Below are 21,076 nucleotides of genomic sequence, written 5' to 3' on the forward strand. Positions count from 1 at the left end.
ATTTATAAATAACATTTCAGAAAATAATTGTATTACAAAAAAAAATTGCAGTTCTTAATGTAATCAATCACCTATGGTGATAATATCTATTCATTTTCTTTAACCCTTTTTACCTATGGTGTCTTGCCTTAATGTGCCGACTCACTTGGCCATGTGCAGTTCATAGATTTTGCTTGTCGTTTGCTGCAAAAATAAACTTTAAAATAAGCTACAGCAGCTTCAAACACTTATCACACTTTAAAATATGTGCATATAATTTATATAACATGTATTATAAATAAAATATATTACACTTTATTATTAAATATATTACATGAGTTAATGCATTCGCTGAGAATTTAACCCATGACTTGGTATTGTATAAATCTAAATATATTTGAGGCCACTGTAAATTTAGATTTTTTTCAGTGTATCAAATGTGTGTTTGCCTTATTCTTTTTGCTCATTTATCCTCTTGCTTAAAGCTCATTATACAGTATGTATTATTGTATTTCTAATTTTTCTTTTTGCTGTGAACTTGAACCCATGTCTGTGTCAAGGTCTGGTATGGTGAAGGGCTGAAGTTGCTAGTTAAGGTATAATTTAAATAATTTGTCATTTTAATTATGTGATAAATATTGTAATATCTTCAGTTTTCTTTATTATCATTTTATTGAAAGGGGGCCATTACAACAGAAACAGAAACACTCCATGCAATCTGAGTTTATTTCAGCTGTAGTGTAAATGCTGTAAGTTGTGATGCTTAAAATCTTTTATTTCCATGTGATTTTTTTTTACTTGGTGTAATGAGACAATCAATGGAAATTGAGATGTGAACATTGTGCTAAATTATATTTTTTTCACATTGAAAAGCAGATCAAGAACATACTTGTAATTCATAATAATCTAGTATTTATATGCAGTCAAAATGTAAAATTGTCTCAAATTTTCATTTTAATGTTTTGGTCTATGAAATGTAATTTTACAAAGCAAGAACAAATAAACATATTTTAAAATATTATAATTGTGTCTTGTTTAAATTGCATGAAACAAAGTTGCATTGCTTCCCTCCACCAGCATAACTGCACTGTATTTCTATTGTATTCTATTCAAGTCGAATCTGTCTGACCTGACATCCTCGAAGATTACACAGCCATATGAACATGTGATATACTGTAAATATACATCCGCAGTAATACAATCAATGTACAAGAGGATGAAACACCTCATTTCAGTTCAACAGGTCTGATTCACAGCAAGTTGAACATCTTCACATGACTGACACTGACAGCAGCTTCACCTGCAGGAATTATTGTGTTTAATGATGAACTCACATTAATGTGAGTGTTTTACTGGCAGTAGAAGGTCATGACGTTCTCTTGGTTTCCTCGAATGAGCAGGGCGGGACAGTGGATGCCGTAACTCAGCGCTTCCACCCAGGCCATATAGAGAGAACTGGGACAGTTGACATCAGGAACTGGAAGAGAACTGAAACACACACACACGCGCACACACGCACACACACACACACACACACACACACACACACACGCACACACGCACACACGCACACACGCACACACGCACACACACACACACACACACACACACACACACACACACACACACACACACACACACACACACACACATTATTGACGAAGAGACATTAAACATACACACTACCAATCAAACACCTTCTTAGATGCTTCATAATAACTTTTAGAGACAAATACAAACTGTGCTTAGTTTTAGTGTTTTTGTAATTTTTATTAGTTTTAATTTTATTTTAGTGTTTATTTTATTGTTAATTTAATATCAAATCTATACTCACATTACAACTAAAGCAGCATGTATGGAGTTCTTCTTGATGATCTCGTTTAGTCTCACCGACCTCTCCACCTGAAAACAAAAGACAGTTAAATAGAGGAACTGATGGATCCCAGCTAACGGGGAACATTCTCATAACTTTCTGGCAAGTTATGAACAAACATTTTTCCAGTAACATTAACAGAATGTTCATTCAACGTAGTGAAAAGTTACAGTCTTTAATAATGTTCTCAAAACATTAGCAAAAAATAGCACAAATACCTTATTTATATATCATTTATGGAATGTTTTTATCTGAAATTTTCAATTGAACATTCGTCTAGTTTCAGAACATTCAGAGAATATTAAAAAGTAATGTTCCCATAATGTTTGAAACATAAAAAAAAAAAAAAATTATTCGCTTAACATTCGGACAACTAAGAAAAAAAAACACACACACACACACACACACACACACACACACACACACACACACACACACACACACACACACACACACACACACACACACCTTGGGTTTTATGGCCTCCAGGTCTTTGTTGGAAACTTTCCATGGACTCAGTCTCTTGAGCTCCTGTACGTCTCCTCCAGCCTGTTCCTCACTCAGCATGAAGGGGGCGATGGTTTCCTCGTACCGCTGCAAACTACAGGAGCAGGGAGGAAGCAAACCACAACAATTACTACAAACCTGCATGTTTTTGTCTGCATGTTTACTTGTGCATGTTTCTCACTTTTTAGCTAGAGGAGCTTTATCCACGTCTGTTATCACGACAATGTCCTCGATCTCCAGTCGGAATCTCTTCAACAGCATTTTCATGCTGAAATGAGAAACACATTGACTTGTCTGCATATCAAAACTATCTAGTTAAGAAATGATGATCATCGACACACTCTTACTCTTTACGGTCTTCCTTCATGGTCTGCTGGTCTCCTAAGATAAACACTCTGATTTTGCTCTTTTTCCAGCGGTTTCTTCTGGTCAACAGATACGGCACTAAAAGAGTCAGACCTGAAAGAGAGCAACAGCCTTCAGAATAATAAAATGGGAACGCAAACTGTAGAAAAGTGGGTTTGACTGCCCACCTTCTGGTCGAGGAACTGTCCAAGATTTCATTCAAAGAAAATGATGGTCCAACTCGCAGCTACACTATGGTGCAATGGTGGTTGTTATTTACACTGAAGTAGCGTGATAACCACAAAGTGCAAAGTATTTACAAGTGCTGAAGGGATAAAATAACAAAGTAACAAAACAAATACTTCCAACACAAAAGAGAACAAACTCCAAAAATACGTCCACGTATCCACTATATACTTCACAGGTGTTGATTCGTTCGTGGCTCACTCGCTCACTCATCCAGCCTACCGAGAGAAAAAGTTCCAGCGTTTTGGGTACTCTTTTAAAGACCAGGCTCCTCCCCTATAGGAGCCTACCAATAACAGGTGAGTATGGTAAATGTATTCACATATAAATAAACATATACTACACATATATTACCATATGTGACATACAAACATAAAAATCAGAAAGACAATGACATAAAACATCCAATACATTCACAAGTGATCACCCTCAACATGCACAAACAATGACTGCCTCCCCCTCGTGAGGCACAAATAGTTTAGTCTGCTTCCGGTGTCGGCGGGAGATATCTATAGCGGCATAAAGGTGATGCGCACTCAGCGCTCGCTTTCGCCGCCGCCTCCTCCGACCCATAATTCAACAACACTCAACATGTAACAGGTATGACATACAATACAAACCAATCCAGTGACGTACCTCAACATTTACAACAAACTTATCAAATGTTTGAATGTCAGAGTATGTATTATGGCCAGGAAATACTGTGTGAATGAATGTAATCATGTAATTAAAGTGTGTGCCAGTGCTATTTCACCGCCAGATCAGGTCCCCTTTTTCACACTACCTTCCTCCTCTCCAGGCTGCGCACTGTTCGGATACCGAGACAGGAAGTCAGCGATAACATTCATCCTGCCGGGTATGTAGCGGACCTTGTAGTGGAAGGGCCAAAGTGCCAAATACCACCGGGTGGTCTGTCTCTAGCTCAAACTCCCTTCCAAGCAAGTAATACAGGAGGCTGTCAAGGGACCACTTGACGGCGAGGCACACTTTCTCAATGGTTAAATATATCTTGTTTCTCTAGGCAACAGTTTGCAGCTGAGGAACACCACCTGTTTCTCTTCCCCAGTGGTCCCCTGGGCCAGGACAGCTCCTATGCTGGAACAAGGAACCGCTGGGTGAAATAAGGAATTTGCAGGACCGAACGTGAACAGATCTTTTCTTTCAGGGTTCTGAATGCTGTCTCACAGTCCTCTGTCCAAGGTACGGGGTTCCTCACCATTTTAGCCAGTAGGTTGGTCAGTGGAGTGGCGATGGAGGCAAACTCCGGGATGAATCTCCTGTACCATCCCACAAGGCCCACAAAAGGACCTCACTTCTTTCTTTGTCCTTGGCCTTGGGCTGCGGTGAATCACCTCCATTAAGCAGACCTGTGGTGTACCTGTCCCCTGATCTTGAACAGAAGCAAGCACTTAAACTCAAAGACATTGTTGTGCGACACCAGGGCACAGTGAGAGAGGTTACAAGTCACCCACCAGGTATACCCATCATCCTCCACAGCAGATGAAGAAGAGTGGCTTCGACCAGTCATGCGATTGGATTGGCATGTGATGGTTCATTGGGGTATGTGTCCAGACAGTTATGACTCACTTAAATCAGCAAATGTGGAGGAACCTCCAAACCCAGACAGGTGCTTGAAGGTTCATGCCAGATGGATTCTTGACACTGACACATATAATGAGTGGATGTACGAGGAAGACTATGAGATTGACGAGAACGGGAATAGTATGAGTTTCCGGAGGTGTATCTACCAAATCTACCACTTCTTGCGGTTGCACATAGAGGACCTGTACCTAGAGAACTCTGAAGCCTCAGTGGGTCAGTCTGTTCCCTTCAGCCAGTCAGGGATCCCTGTAATGAGCACTGTTGCTTTCCTTTCATCTGTGGTCGACCCTAGAGTGGCCTCCGCAGCTGCCAAGACAGCTTTAGAGGAGTTCTCAAGAGCAAGAGAAGAGGCCACGCCAGAGTTGTTTAGTGCTGAAGGTTTATCAGACCCCCTTGAGCTTTGACCGCCTTTACCAGACCAAAAAAATTTTTGGTCCAGACGCTAGACCAATACCAACCCAGACTGAACCCGTTTGGAACTTCATGCCGTGTTTTTTTTCACAGTGAGTTTAAGTATCATTCATGCAGTCGTATCTCACCTCCATCATCAGAGATCCAGTAGATGTCAATGGTCTTCCTGCCCTGTTTCGTTTGAAACACTGACCTGACTTGATCGTTCGAGCCATCATCAGAAATATCTGGATGGGGAGTCAAAAAAGAGGTCAGATCCCACCAAATAAAGCTTGATTGAAACAAAACGGCTTTGTTGATTATAATGGAAGCATTCTGATTGGCTGAAAGTGATGACATCAGGTCTTGAAGTGTTGATTACAACATTCTATTATTTAATGTTCTATTAGATTATGATTGTTTAAGGCCCATTCACACCAAGAACAATAACTGTAAGGATAACTATAACGATAACTATTTTAGTCTCCACACCAACGCAACGTATCATTCTGTTTATTATAAGCGCATGCTACATTTTTGTCATCTGACACTTTTTCTGCTCAAGCTCTAAAGTAAAGTTGAATCTGATTGGCTGCCAGTGTTTCTATCATTTATAGGCAGGAAAAAATCATTCTGAAAATGATTCAAATGATCAATCATTCCTCTGTGTCGTTATCAGTATAGTTGTGTTTTGTTGTGTTGTGTACTCAATTATTTCACATTTATCATTATCATCATAGTTATTGACCTGGGTGTTAAATGTCCTCAGGGTTTGTCAAATTATATTTATGAGCGCAGAAAAAAGATTGGTTACCTGAATTTCGGTCTGTCTCGTCATTTTCGGATTGCTTGACATCATCTGCGTCGAATGCCGGATTGTCAATTGCTGATGATCGGCCTTCAGCCAAAAAAATAACAAAAATAAAACACATCAAATTGTCTTATGCCTCAAACTGCAGTGTCAATCCATTTTCAAGTTATTATACTGTAAAAAAAAAAAAAAAAAAAAAAAAAAAACAGTACACACCTGAACTCTCCAAAGCATCCATAACATCCAATCCATCCATCATTCTCAGAATTGCGATGCCGTAGCTGGAGTCAAACGCGTCACTGAACAAAAAACATTAAACAACATCAATATACAAAGAACTGCATGACAAATAAACTGATATTTGTGAACAGAAACAGCATAACAGCATCTGGACTCACCTGATGGTGTTGACGTAGTCCTGTAAGCTCTCAGGCTTACATTCCTTCCAGTTCATCTTGAATCCCATAACGAGGGTGTTCGGCTTCAGTTTACCAAGACCTGAAGCCTATAAAGATGATTGAGTATTTGAGAAGGATGTAATGAGGAGAAGAAAAAGGTGTTAGAACAGATTAGCAACGGTCTTACCTGCATGAGATTGGACGCGCCCTCTTTCAGACTGTCGGCATTGAAGGACGTGTAGAAAGAACGAACCTTCCTCTGATTCAGCCAGTCCACCAGCATATCGGTGCTGTGCTGCGGAAAACTGGACTTCTCGTCCTCCTGAAAGCATGAGAGTGCAATAAACCCACGACACCTTCACATCATGAGTGCGCACTGAATAAGCCATTTGATGTTAAAATTCAAGGAGAATCAGCTATACTAAGCAAATGTGTACTGATCTGGTTTCTGTAAATCATGTATGACCTTTCCCCTATTTTCTCTGAATACTGAATCCTGATTGGTTCTTGTCTGTACACCTGCTCAGACAAATGGCTTTTCAGCCCGCCTTTTCAGCCCGTTCACGGATCACTTTTTTTAAAGAGAGCGATCCCGGCTTGCACACTCTCATTCTCTTCCCCATACCCATTGTCTTCCCCTTTCGAGCCAAGACAGAAGAAACAGCAGTCACAGGGAAGAGCAACAGGGCCCAGCACCCGCATGCCTTGCTCTCCCCAGAGCTTGCTGATTCGCCTGCGATGACCATCGCCCATCATCTGGAGCGAGCGGCATGGTTTCAGTTGGCGTCTCCGAGGAGGATTTTGGCGACACAATGGGCCTTATCAAACACCCGGTGCAATGCAGCGCCAGGCACGCAAGTGTTTTTGCTAGTTTCAGCCCGACGCAGTTATCATTTTCACGTCCTGCGCCACGTTGTTAAAAAAACAAATGCATTTGCGCCCCTTTGTGCGCCCATAGGTGGCTGGTCTGAAAACCAGGTGTGTTCAGGTGCATTGTTGGCGCGTTGCTGTTTTGAGGCAACGGAAATAGACTGTGCCATTGACCAACAAAACCTGGTCTAAAGTCAAGTATTTCTTTGTTATTTAAAGAGCGCGATAGTAATGTGTGCCTATAGGCGGGTCCAACACGCGTGTACACTCTGCTTATTACACACACAGGGATGTGCAGCAGCACACAAACATGCCAAATACAAATAAAGGGATTACAATGTAAAAGATTAATATTGTGTACATAAAGATATGGTGGAATCCAGCTTGTCCCATAGATGGTCTGCTTGCGCTTTAACCTCGCGCACGAGCAGATCCATTTGCTCTCTGGAGACACGGTCAGTCTTTCCGGTTGCAAATTTCGCCATGTAAATAGTGAATCCGCCATTACACTCTGATTGTTTTTTTGCACGTTACGCCCAAAACACACCCATTACTCATTAAGAGAATAGGGACAGCCCGTTTAGACCATGCGCCGGGAGCGCCGACCATTTTTCCTGTCGTTAAACTAGCAAAAGTGGATTCGGATGCCTTAAGTGCACTTGCACCGTGCGCTTAAGACCATGCCTTAGATCCTTAAAATAGGGCCCAATGTCTCTGGCTGCATCTGAAGCAGAGGACTGGGTGAACTCCGGTGATGACTCAGAAAGAGACTGAGCAGACTCGGTAGGACTCAGAGCTCATCTGTGTCCTTACCAAGGCAGATCATTTGTTGGGTTTGGACTGGTCCGCTCTGGAAGAGCCCGCCCGCAGCCGCCTCGATGAGTGGTTCCTGCAGCCGGGGCACCACCAGCAAGCGACCAGTCCCATTCTTCCCAGAGGTCCACGAAGAACTGACAAAGTCATGGTGCACCACCTATTCAGCGAGTGTCCATTACTCCTTTTCAGCTGCCTTCACCACGATTAACGGCGTGGAGGAAAAGGGATATACTAATCTTTCCCCCGTTGAAAGAAGCCGGCGCTACTTATCTCTGTCGACCCAAGCCTCCCACCTGTCTGAACTGTGCAGAGCGATGTCTGCCTGCGTATGCCGCAACCTGCCAGGCTGGTTCAACCCTTCACACAATGCCATTTTATTTTATTTCAGCTCCATTTCAAATAACGGAAATGTTTTTAATCGTTTTTGTTAAGGATATCAACCCTGGGCCAGAGTTACTAAGTTTTGCACAATATGAAAACATCTTTATATAAGAAATTATAGGAATTTTGTATTTCATTTTGAATTTAACACATACATTATCATGTTCATATTGGCAGTTTAAAAGTGTGCATCAAAAATGGCCCAGCTCAAGTTCTTACCATGATAATGTTCCCACAGATCATAAGGCTGATGTTTTTGGTGAAAGTGCCCACAAAGTCCACCAGAGCGGGACGGGTGTTCGGAGGGCCGGTCAGAACGAGACACTGAGGCCTAAGAGAGAGCTTATCATGAGTGGCTGGTGTATTGTGATCAGATCAGATTGGTAATATTTACTTTTACAGTCTCACCTGTAGTTTTTGACATGATCACTCACACCAGTCAGAGACATAGAGAAGGACAAAGCCATATTGTAGAAACTGGCCTGATAAGATGAGCCCCAGTTAATCTCTGGACACACGATCAGACAACAGTCAATGCATTCAAATAACTGAAGATAAATTATGCTCTATTAATCTTTATTGGAAAAAGTCATAATATGCATCATATACACACGAGGCTTGTTATAGGTGACGTAGCCTAAGAGGCAGAGGACGATAGCGGACGTGACAAGAGCGGCCCACCATGTGAACAGAAACATCAGGACAAAAGACAAGAAAGCAGCAAACAGAGACGTCCACGGATTGAAGTAACGGAACTGCGGCCGCCAGCCTGCGAGAGACAGACGACAAACACGAATATTAGACACAGATTATGGACTAAATCACTGTAAACATATATTTTAACCCCATTTTCAGTCTCTCACAGAGCCATGATGAACTTTATATCTTAATTTCCATTCATTTATCAATAATCATATTACATTTAAAAAAGTTAAAGTGTCTAAACTTAACCGGAGCATAATTCTGAATGCCTGTTTTATAAAAAATATTGCCTCAAAATGGAAACAAAAGATCTAAAAAGAAAAAGAAATCAAATGTTTGTCTGTTAATCCAGTCTGTCATTTATACAGTTCAAAACTGATGATGATGATGATGAAGTTCTCACCAGGTGATCTGGTGACCGTCGCATGGAAGCAGCTGAAGTTAATGAGGGCGTAAGAGCAGAGGAAGAAGTTGGAGATCAGAGGAGCGATTGTGTTCAGATCACCTGAAAAGACCAATGACACCAAATGTTAAAGCGTCCGCAGGGAGAAACACCTGAGTAACTGATCTGGAGGAGATCCAGGACTCACCAATGAGGATGAAAGCCAAAGCGATGGTGAACATGAGCATGTATCCTCGTAAAGGCTCGTTGTTTTTCCCATAACCTTTCCCGAAGAAGCCAATGTAGGGGTAGATGTTATCCTTACACAAACACTGTGTGAAAACACACACACAATGTCACAATGAACTGTATTCGAGATAAACAACATTATCATTAAACAGTCACATGATCTACCTGAAAAATTTTAGGTGCAGACACTAAGAAACCCAGCGCTGACGACAAGGTGGCGGCAAAGATCCCGATGGTAATCAAATGGCCAGTTCCTGAAACAGTGGTAAGAATCTGAAGAAAAAACAGCCTTAGTTATCTATCCAATCATCCATCCATCCAATCATCTATCCATCTACCCATTAAGCCATCCATCTATCTAGACAGCCAGCCATACTTTCATTCATCCATCCATCATCAATCTATCTATTCATCTATCCATCCATTCAGCCATCAGTCCATTCATCCACCCATTCATCCATTTATACATCCATCCATCTATCCATTCATCCATTCATCACAGTAAAATCCCTGTGTTAAATTAAATGTTTATATGTAAACCACTAGCAGAGTGTTCAAAGTTACACTGAAGCAGTGTTAGAGTTATTTAGATAATTAAATGAGTAATGATTGAGCATCACTGAAGACAACTGATGATAGCTTAATAAACAAACTACAGCTGGTCCAAAACGCAGCAGCTCGAGTTCTCACTAGAACCAGGAAGTATGACCATATTAGCCCAGTTCTGTCAACACTGCATTGGCTCCCTATTAAACATCGTATACATTTTAAAATATTGCTGATCACTTACAAAACACTAAATGGTTTAGCTCCGCAGTACTTGACCGAGCTCTTAACGCATTATAGTCCTTCACGTCTATTGCATTCCCAAAATTCCGGCCAGTTGACAATACCTAGAATATCCAAATCGACTGCTGGCGGTAGATCCATTCCCTATTTAGCACCTAAACTTTGGAACAGTCTTCCTAACATTGTCCGGGAAGCAGACACACTCTGTCAGTTCAAAGCTAGACTAAAAACACATCTCTTTGACCTAGTATACACATAACACATTATAGACTTCTATAATTCAATGTTAGGCTGCATAGTTTAGATCAGCTGGAACCGGGAACACTTCCCTTAAATCCTGATGTACTCGTTACATCATAAGAAGGATGGCGTCTATGCTAATATTAGTCTCTCTGTTTATCCGAGGTTTACCGCAGTCCACCGGATCCAGATCTGATGAAGGACCTGTGCCTGGACCCATCCATGACGCATCCCTGAAGGTCCAGCCTCATCAGCCCCTGTGAAGGCCTCATCGACACGACAGCCATCAGCACTGATCCTCAACAAACTCGTCTCCATACCGGTGTGATGACTCCAACTTCCAACCAGATGGAACTGGATAAATATTCTGAATGTTCTGATCCAATCTGACTTCTGACCTGTAATGCTGCCTGGATCATAATCACACACTATTCGCTTGCTTAGTTGGGGACATCTCAGCAGAGGAGGATTGAACAACTCCATAGACAGCATCACCAGCTTCACTTATTACTAACCAATTAAGAATTATTCAGAGATAACAGAGGTTTAGATGTTGATAATAGTGTGGTCATCATTATGGTGATCAGTGTTTGCTTTAGTTGGACAGTTTGACTCTTTATATTTTAACGTTAGTTGTTCTCTGTCTGCTGTAACTGTGTTTGTTATGGCAAGAACAAAATACGTTTTTAATAGTTTTACTTAACAGTAACAGCATTGTACTGGACACAACAAATATGAGCAATAGCAATAGCAATGCCAAGGTCATGGGCTTGATTCCCAAAGAATATATGTACTGATAAAACCCCTTTAAATATGTAGTGTCACTTCTCATTTTGTTAAATGCATTAGTGTGAATGTAAAATCTACTCCACCTTCCAGCAATCAGTTCACCAAATGTAAAAATTGTGCTAACAGGGTCGGAAGGCTCACTTGGAAGTTGTTTGCCAGTCCAGAGCTACATGTGTAGTTCTGTTCACACCGGTCAAAGTTCCAGCCAAATTTACAGCCCAGACCGCTGCAGTGGATCGAAGAATTCGATAGCGCTAAACTATCATTCAGAATGCCAGAAGCGTCTCTTACAACAGTTGAAGCTGAGGAGGAAGAGAGGAAGTGATTCAGTGAGGAGAACGGATCACCAATAAGACGCACATTTCACTAATTGCATGAGTTTAAGATACAAAACAGAGCAGAAAAATGTCTAATCTCACCACATGTGATTGCGATAAATAAATAGCTCACGGTGGTCCAGAATATGGCCAGCAGTGTCCCTTTAGGAATCCCACCTGATGGATCCTGGAAAAGCAAGGACAATCATTTCTCAAATGATCAAACAATCAAATCAAATCAATCAAATCACAAATCACGCATTATTTCTTTAGCGTTTTAAAGGCACACTGACTTTCCTTTTATACACGCTCTACTCCTGAAAAATAATAAGATTACCTTGAGATCTCCACAGATGTTGACACCAGACAGAATTCCAGTGGCAGAGGGGAAGAAGATGGAAAACATCCTGAAGAAAGATCCATCTTTACCCCGGAAGGAAGGCAGTAGGTTGGACATGAAAATTTCAGCTGGAAGAATAAAAACTGTGGTTAGGTTTAGTAGTACCTTCATCAAACGCTCTGGCTGTGATATTAACAATAACTTTTACAGATCTGCTTCTGTGTCTTGTGCTCTCTGGGACTTTTATGTTGTAGTTTCTCTGTCTAGTTTATGTGTTCATTCATGTGTCCTGTTTTCTGTGGCCAGGTTGAAGGTTTTGTAGTCTTTTCCACTTTCATTAGTCTGTTCCAGGTGTATCAATTTCCGTTGTTAAGCTCCTTTACCCCTCTGTTTAAATAGCCCTTGTATTCTCTGGTTCTCTGTCAGTCATTGTTTGATGTCATGCAGCAGCAGGTGTCTCCAGTTCCCTGTGTTTTCTTGGTTTTTCCTCAGTGTTTTCTTGGTTTTTCCTCAGTGTTTTCTTGGTTTTTCCTCAAGTGTTACATTGTTCCTGACTTATGTTATGATTGTTTATTTTCATTAAAATCTCCCTGCATTTGGATCCCTCATCTCTGTCTGCCGTCGTTGATTCCCTGTCCCGTGACAACATTCAGGATACAAGGATGAGTCTCTAATTTTTGGATAATCAGTGCCATAACTGCTTTAAAGAGGTCATATTATGACCTTTTACAAAGACTTGATTTCGTTTTTGGTCTCTACTGGAATAGGATTTTATGCTTGTATGTTCAAAAACATAATTTTTCCCAAATTTGACAAACAGCTATTTGAAAAAAAACAAAAACATAATAGGTCCTCGTTGAAAACCAGAGCAGACAAGCATGATGTATCATGCTACTTGAGGTTAGTTTATGCTGGTCTAGCTGATATACCACCATCATTTGATTATGTAAGTCATAATTCTGGGATAAAATGTAAAAGAAAATAATTATTAGATCAAATGTCAAAATTATGACATACCTATAATTCAGAATTATGACTTAATATGTCATACTATAGTTTTGACTTAGGTTATAATTATGATTTATCGAAGAATTATTTTTTGCATATGGTGGAAATGGGCTTCCATTTCTTTCTTTCTTTGTTTTGTTGTCTCAGGACAAAATATCGACTCCCCAAATTCAGAGCCGGACAGTAACGGAGTACATTTACTTGAGTACAGTACTTAAGTACAATTTTGAGGGATCTGTACTTTACTCGAGTATCATTTTTGGGGAGTACTCATGACTTTACTCAAGTACATTTGAAAGGCAAATATTGTACTCTTTACTCCACTACATTTCTATCCATAACTGTGAGTACCCGTTACTTCTAAAAAAAAAGAAAAAAAGAAACATCTCGGAAACCCTCAATTTGTTGTTTCCCTCTCAAATGTGATTGGATTGTGCAGGCGCCACTGATTGGGACAGCCTATCAGCAATCACCTTCAGCTTTCCGCCAAAGTCAACTCCATGGTCAGGTCAGATTTAGATAAGAGACGAAACCATGGACGAAACAATGGATGAAGACGCAGCAGGTCCATCCTGGGAGCGATATTTTTTTTTTCAAGATGGTAGAGGAAGACTGATGAATATTCATTAGGGAAGTCATCCCTGATTGGTCTTAACCCCAGTGACGGGTAGGTTTAGGGGCGGGGTTATGGAGGTCATAAGACCCCCAGTGACGGGTAGGTTTAGGGGCGGGGTTATGGAGGTCATAAGACCCCCAGTGACGGGTAGGTTTAGGGGTGGGGTTAGGGAGGTCATAAGACCCCCAGTGACGGGTAGGTTTAGGGGTGGGGTTAGGTCATCAGACCAATCAGGGATGACTTCCCTAATGAATATTCATGAGTCTTCCCCCTACCATCCTGGGAAAAAAATATCACATCCCGGAAATGTGCCAACCTGTGCCCCACCTCGCCAGACTATTTCAATTTTCTGAACAAGTTAATGATAGTTTTCGCTTCAAGTGTTTGCTGTGTTTACCAATGTATGTAAGCACTGTGGCAGTAGTAATGCAATATTTAGAAAATGTACTCTTGTACTCTTGATACTCAAGTACTTTTAAAAACAAGTACTTTAGTACTTTTACTTAAGTAGACATCTGACTGTAGTACTTTTACTTGTACTTGAGTAAAATTTAGCAAGGGGTATCTGTACTTTTACTCAAGTAATTAAGCTGTGTACTCTGTCCGCCTCTGCCCAAATTATAAACAAAAGTTTACTGGTTGCACTTAATGCCTGCATTAGATCTTGATCTTGTTTACTCACCCTGGTAGCCAAAAAATCCCACAGCCTGCTTCTCTGTGCTGGCGGGAAGGATCGTCCCAACAAAGTAATTAGCCAAGGAGAGCAAGAGTGCAATGAAGAACAGGATCTGAGCCTGTGGTAGAGCGAAAACCAAGAAGAACAAATGGCAGTCATGCCATCAAGTATTGGGAAACGAGCAAAGACAGGAGCAGGGGACCGTACCTTTGCCTCCCAACTCATGCCAGCAAATGTAATGCAGAGGAGGATGACGACAGTAATTGTCCCAATGATTCTCACATCATTGACATCATCCACCATCTGAGCTTTATTGTCCTGAGAAGAGAGAAAACGATTGTGAGGGAGATAGAAACAGCGGTTCTGAGAATTAGATTTTTTTTTTTTATGTCAAAATTACTTACTTTTCTTCATGCAAAATGTAATTTCTTGCATTTATTTATGCAAAATGTTATTTTCTCACATAAAAAATATTACATTTTATTACATAACATTTTCTTTATAGAAAATATGGACAGTGTTTGGTAAAATATTGAACTTTTTACTGCTTTTTCTTTCAAGCAGCTCTCTGAATTTACTGAAACCCAACATCAATTACATTATTTTGTAAGTGTGTCTCACTTTAAGAACATCTCTGACGGTCTCTGCAAACCCCACTGTGTTGAGCGAACAGGCGAGAGCGTTGGCGAAGGCGAAGAGCAATCCGATGGGCGCTCCGAGCTCCGGACCCAGACTCCGAGAGATCATGAAGTACGTGCCACCTGGAGAAAAGATCATGGTTTGCTTAAAATAAAATAAAAATCTCCCTACATTTGTTTAAAACCCAAAAAAATTATGCAGTTCTTCCACATTTTTATTCTCGGGTGAAATAAAACAATCTCATGACAATTCGTAACTATGTCTTGACGAATTGGTGGCTTATTCGTATGAATTCATTCGATCTCTTTAAAACATGTTGCTTTCTCATGGTAAACAATTCATTTGACTCACCAGAGTAGATCTTCCCGTTGGTGGAGATTGCAGACACTGACGTCGCCGTGATCGTTGTGATGGTGACAGACATTAGGATAATGACGTAGGTCAGAACTACAAACAAAAAGGCCAATTTTAAGGCATTCCTGGGGCACATATGTAAAATGTCTGTAAAACTATAGATCCCTGAGAGAGGAAACATTTTACTGTTTAAAAGGCATTGAAGAAAGAAAGGTGACTTTGACTGAAGTTTGGGTATGAACTAAATAAAATAAAGCAGATGAAGGATTGACTCACTGATTCCGGCTTGAGACGTGATCCATGGCAGCCGGAGGAACATAATGACTCCCCAGATGTTTAACATACAGCGAATCTGAAATGAATAGCAAAAAATTACAAACAAAAAAAACCTCAAAACCATTCATTTGCATTATGACCATTTGGGAGAAATGTACTTTATTATTTCGTTTGACAATGGGGTGAAAAGTGACCTTAAATTCATCCATGTCTAGTCAGTTTAGAGGTATAAAATGGACTCAGACCATCTGCTCTTGGGAGAATTTGATGAAGTATTTGAGTTCTCCAAGGAAGACATAAGGCTTTTGACTACATGTGTCTTGGCAAATATGAACAGTTTAAGACATTTTTGGGCTTTTTGCATTTTTTATTTGATAGGACAGTGTGAGAGGAGACATTGGGAGAGTTTTGAATGACCCTAAGCACAAGGTTACAGCTCTAACATTGAGATGTCTTGAAACTTGAAGAAGTGGGAGACCTAAACATTAGCTCGCTATTTAACAAATATATGATTCATGTTTTCTCACCATGACTCCCAGAACCCATCCAAAGCGAACGAGTTTTACTTTGGGCCGTTCATCATCCTCTGGTGGTGGAGGAAGATCATCAGGATCCGGCTGTTGACAGAAACACACAGAAAATCAACACCAAATTTCAAAGTGTTGCCATCCAAACAATATTATGTACAATATTAATTTAGATGTTTTTTTTCATTCAAATAACCACTTACTGGTTTGCGCAGAACATCCAGTGATGGTCTGGTGCTTTTTATACGTCCCGTCCACGTGTCTTTAGCGTAATATTCATATTTTGGCACGGGGTCAAGCGGATTGTAGAATGACATTTTTCTCTTGTCCTGCTCCTTCCCATAATCAAACTCTCCCATATCCACGGTAACACCTTGAGACGGGATATTGTTGTCCGGGCGGCGCAGACCCGGGATTAAGTTTCTGATGCGATCAATATATTTGACCATCGTGGATTCTGTGGTACTTTTGCCTGTGATTTTCCTGCCCCTGTCTGCCTAAATCCTTGTGAAGATCATAAAATGATCCTTCAGATCCACAGAAATCCCACCAGACGATCACAGTGCCGAGTCATTCCACGCATCCAGCGAGCCGAGTGGACTTGAACTGACCTTCAACTGCTGTCAGAAAAAGTAGTTGCGTTTTCTTTTATACCTTAATTGAGCCAACTTGCATACACCCCCACAAACATACATTTTGCATACACAAACATTGTTGCAGAACCATGATTGGTGGTTATATTGTTTTCTCCAGCAATCTTTGAAATCTTGTTTGGAAAATTATCAACGGGCTGGTTTCACATAGATCTTTCAAATAGAGACTGCCAAAAGCTAAACTCTTACTCAGTCATGTAGAAAAAAAGGTGATTAATATAAAACTAGCCAACATTACAAGCAATAAGCAAAACAAACACTGAAGTTTGGACATCTGAAGATCAGATCTCCTTCAGCCAAAGTCACCATCATAAATGAAATGATTACAGATCATGTTGATGTGCAGACACTCAGACAGACACTTGATTGAGTTTACTGGTCTGAATGACTTGCATGTAGGTCTGGAAACTTGTCATTAACCATCAAGTTTAAAGTTTATCCATCTGTTATCAGAGCAGCGTGCAACACCTCAAACCTGCTGTGGAAAGAAAAAGGCATAGATTATATTTTTAGTACATCAGTTGACAATGATTAAATGGAAATTAATGGATATGGGACTCTTGCTCAGACACTGCTAATTCATAGCTCATCAACTTTGTCTCAAATGTAAATAAAACAGACCCAAATGAGTCAATAGTTGTCCAACAGTAAGTGTCTAGTGCTATAAAATGAATGATTATATGGGAAATGTTTGAGTTCATATTCATATTGAGATCTCTGACCTTTGATGGCAGATTTTGGCAGATCTGAACACAATCTGAGAATTTGTTGAGATTGCTTTCGAAACGCTTGAGACATGTAAGATTACTGTGAATAAAGATTACTAACTCAAAACAATAAAGGATGTATTGTGATTTTTTATGAAGACTAAAATTTCATCTTTTAATATAATTTCATTATTTAATATTTTGTATCTCTATTGTTTTATTTTTTTATTATTATTCATAATCAGTTGTATTATCTTATGAAGTTAAAAATGCATGAGCTAGACTATAGATTGCATGAACCCATGTGTGTAAGGACCATATGTCAGACACAGGGAGGGGAGCTGGGAGGGAGATGAACATAGGAGTATGTGTGCAATGTAACATGTTCCAATGATAATGTACAGTTGGCATATTCTTTACAAGGAAAGGAATGTTTTCCACTGATGCAAATGTACCACACATGTATACACTGAAGGACAGTTTACTAATATAGAAAGTGGATTGTACCATGTGTAAGCATGATGTATACGTTACATTTTAAACATAAGCAACATGTTTTTTCTACCTTACAAGGACGTTGTAAGTCCCTCAGTGGTGTATATAAGCTCAAACCTTACTGTACTACTTCATAGAAACACATAGACTTGGCACGAATACAACATCTTTTCAAGTTTCTCTCCTGACACATATGAAGAATAAAGTAAAATAACTTCTTGGCAAAATAACTGCTGTCTAGTCCAGTGAATAAAATAATAACGGGGAAAGGCTTAATTCCAAGTCTACAGTAAATAAATAAAACTCATGAATAAAGAAAGTAATTAAACGCAGGTGCATGCATACAAAGACACACACACTTTCACATGATTATAGTAAACAGACCAACAATGTAGGCTACTGTAGCCTGGATGGGCAATGCTTATGGAGACTTAATGAACATTGTAAGAAGTTTTCTTTAAAATTACTGGTGCTTGGAGAGAGGGCAGTGCTTAAAGTGTTTTGAAGTGTTTGAACACAATATACTTTAACAATCCACGAGGAAACCCCCCTGTGTCACGCATTTTTAAACCCCTTTGAATCAGGGTACGAAGCAGTCACGTAGTAGGTGTGTGTGAAATGAAGCTTTGGATGTCATTGGTCGTGATTTTGATAGGACAAATCAAGTATCTACACAAAGCTTCACTGAAATTGTTTCATTTTTTTGACACACACCTCTGAGCTTTGGTGTCATGGCTAACATCACTAATATACACAGCAAGTGTGACAAGAACGCAAGAACAAATAAGATTTAAAACCGCAAAGGTGAAGACATAATATTATGGATTTGCCAGATGTTCAACTAGTGGTTCTCAAACCTGTCCTTTGTTATCAGTTTTCCCACCACTTGTTTGTCACTATGGTTAGTTTGTTAGTATGGTTTGTCACTACTGATTAGTCTTCCACTGTATGTTGTTCTGTTGATTACCATTCCTGTGTATCTTAGCCCTCAGTTTCTCCAGTCCTTTGTCTTGCGTTGATGTTGATATTGTAAGCTAGTCTGTTACTCTGTTATCTCCTTTTGCTTTATTTTCTTCTTGTCTTCTGGGTTGTATACACACAGCAAGTGACAGAGATAATCTAGTCAATATAATGATGAAAAAAAGTACCTGGAGCATACAATACCAGTTATGTTTTTATTAGAAAAACAGCTAAAAAAAAATAAAAATAAAAAAAATCATTAAATTAATTATTTTTTCTTTATAATAAGTATATAGTAACATAGTACTTACAAATCATCAACAAACTATTCGTTTATATTTAATTCATAGTTAATATATGGTTGTCTCTATATTGTTAATATGCTTTAAACAAATAGTAAGTTTTTCATTCATTGTCACTGTAATTAACACAATTATTATTTGTGGCAAGCAGGGCATTGTACTTTGTTTAGCAAAAAAAAAACAAAAAAAAAACAAAAAAAACAATACAGAACAAAACATTTTAAGTACAGACAAGAAGAGTTGACCCAGAATTTAAAACAAAAACACAAAAGAACGAGACGATGGTGATGGTGATCTGAGAAGTTCCGAACTCGTAAACGTAGTCCATTTAATTCGTGTGCGAGCTGCTTCTGAATTCATTCCATTGCTTTATGTGAAGAACATTACCCTAATTTAAGGCGTATTTACTCCAATCGTGTCCTCCCTCATTTGAATCTGGCGCGCTCGCGAGACCGTTTGTTTACATAAGCGCGCGCCATTTAGAAGAAACTATGGCACACGTTGGTTGTCGCGCGCTGTCGTCAGTGCGATATTTGAGTGTTGAAAGTGAAGAAGATTTGAAAACTCTGTAAGTCTCACTTACCCTCATTACAATACGACTGTAGAGGGCAACACACACTTTGACAACCATTTAGATCGTATTTAGCCTTGCTAGTGTGGGATATTACATTTTTGACAGGATTGAATGAGGCTGTGAGGGATAGAAATAAAGTGTGTTCATTAACGACATGCTAATTGTCCAGATGACAAAACATTATTATTATTATTTTTCCAAAAATATTTTTAGCAGACAATAGCTTCCTAAAACATTTAAAAAGTTCAGAAAATTACTTGTGATCATAATCTAGGACCTTTATACAGTGCATGCCATTGTAAGGACTACTGTATCTCTCATGGCCACTGGAAGTTATTGGGCATTGAGGCAACAGGTCAGCTGCCTACTTTTTCGTACACAGCCAGGCGTGCTTCTCAGAATATTAATCCATCTAAAACAAATGAGCTCCATTTATTTCAGCAGTGGGAAATAAGATCATTCAGGATTCGTAAAGGGTTGAGCAAGCTAGAAAAATTAGTTTTAAAAGAAATCAGTAATGTCTCAAACTATTTTCAGGTTTGTCTAGACACCAAAGTCTGCATTCAAAAGTCAGTCATCTCAAAATGTCTCAAATGATCTGAGCTGCACACCACTTTTTTTTTTTTAAATGTGATTTTAAACTCACACCAGATTTTAAAAATCGAATTATTTAAAATCATAAGGATCATCAGAATCATTAAACATTTCAAATCATCAAAATAATCATAAAGAAAAAGAGTGCGGCCGATTGAGATCACAGAAACTGAGCCATGCCGGAAGAGGCTGCTGGTCAATATGTAATCTATGTACAAAGCACAATCTGATAATATTGGAGCCTCATAAATCATTTACGTTTAAAATTTAAGAATCATAATTTGAGGTTAAACAAACATACTTGCTAATTATTAATAAACCTGAGTGTGTGTTTTAGGTTAGCAGCCCCAAAAGTCACACTTCAAAATATGTGCATGTCATTTTATTAAATGCAAAACATCAAGCTCACTTTTCTTCATCATCTTTTAAAGTCTTTTCAGTGCCTTTGAATCAACTGGTGTTTTACATGTGCATTTATGCATTTGGCAGGCACTTTTGTCCTAAGAAAATAATATACTCATCTGCAATATAGTCTGTTAAATATATGCTGTGATCGAGACAGTATGTCGAGATCTTACAGCATTAATGTATTTTAAAAATATATATTTTTTTTATTATTATTTTTTTTTTACTTGGTGTATTGAGACAATCAAAGAAAATTGAGATGTA

General features: G+C 39.4%; 1 protein-coding gene across 1 annotated transcript; it reads right to left on the reverse strand.

Annotated features, from left to right (window-relative positions):
• Positions 1-93: 93 nt before the first annotated feature.
• LOC309493202 (solute carrier family 12 member 3-like) lies at positions 94-16,728 on the reverse strand. Its single transcript, XM_082162333.1, has 26 exons — positions 16,326-16,728; positions 16,123-16,212; positions 15,596-15,671; positions 15,317-15,412; positions 14,948-15,087; positions 14,534-14,644; positions 14,333-14,444; positions 12,024-12,154; positions 11,789-11,873; positions 11,511-11,671; positions 9,717-9,824; positions 9,511-9,634; positions 9,324-9,425; positions 8,832-8,987; positions 8,627-8,726; positions 8,438-8,549; positions 6,339-6,473; positions 6,152-6,258; positions 5,970-6,052; positions 5,757-5,840; positions 5,092-5,190; positions 2,707-2,818; positions 2,541-2,627; positions 2,321-2,453; positions 1,814-1,881; positions 94-1,467 (listed from the first exon to the last, which is right to left on the reverse strand). The coding sequence occupies exons 1-26, from the start codon at positions 16,569-16,571 to the stop codon at positions 1,329-1,331; spliced, it is 2,997 nt and encodes a 998-aa protein (XP_082018459.1). The 5' UTR covers positions 16,572-16,728; the 3' UTR covers positions 94-1,328.
• Positions 16,729-21,076: the final 4,348 nt, after the last annotated feature.

This window comes from Leuciscus leuciscus (assembly GCF_965113295.1).
Source record: "Leuciscus leuciscus genome assembly, chromosome: 2".
NCBI lineage: Eukaryota > Metazoa > Chordata > Actinopteri > Cypriniformes > Leuciscidae > Leuciscus > Leuciscus leuciscus.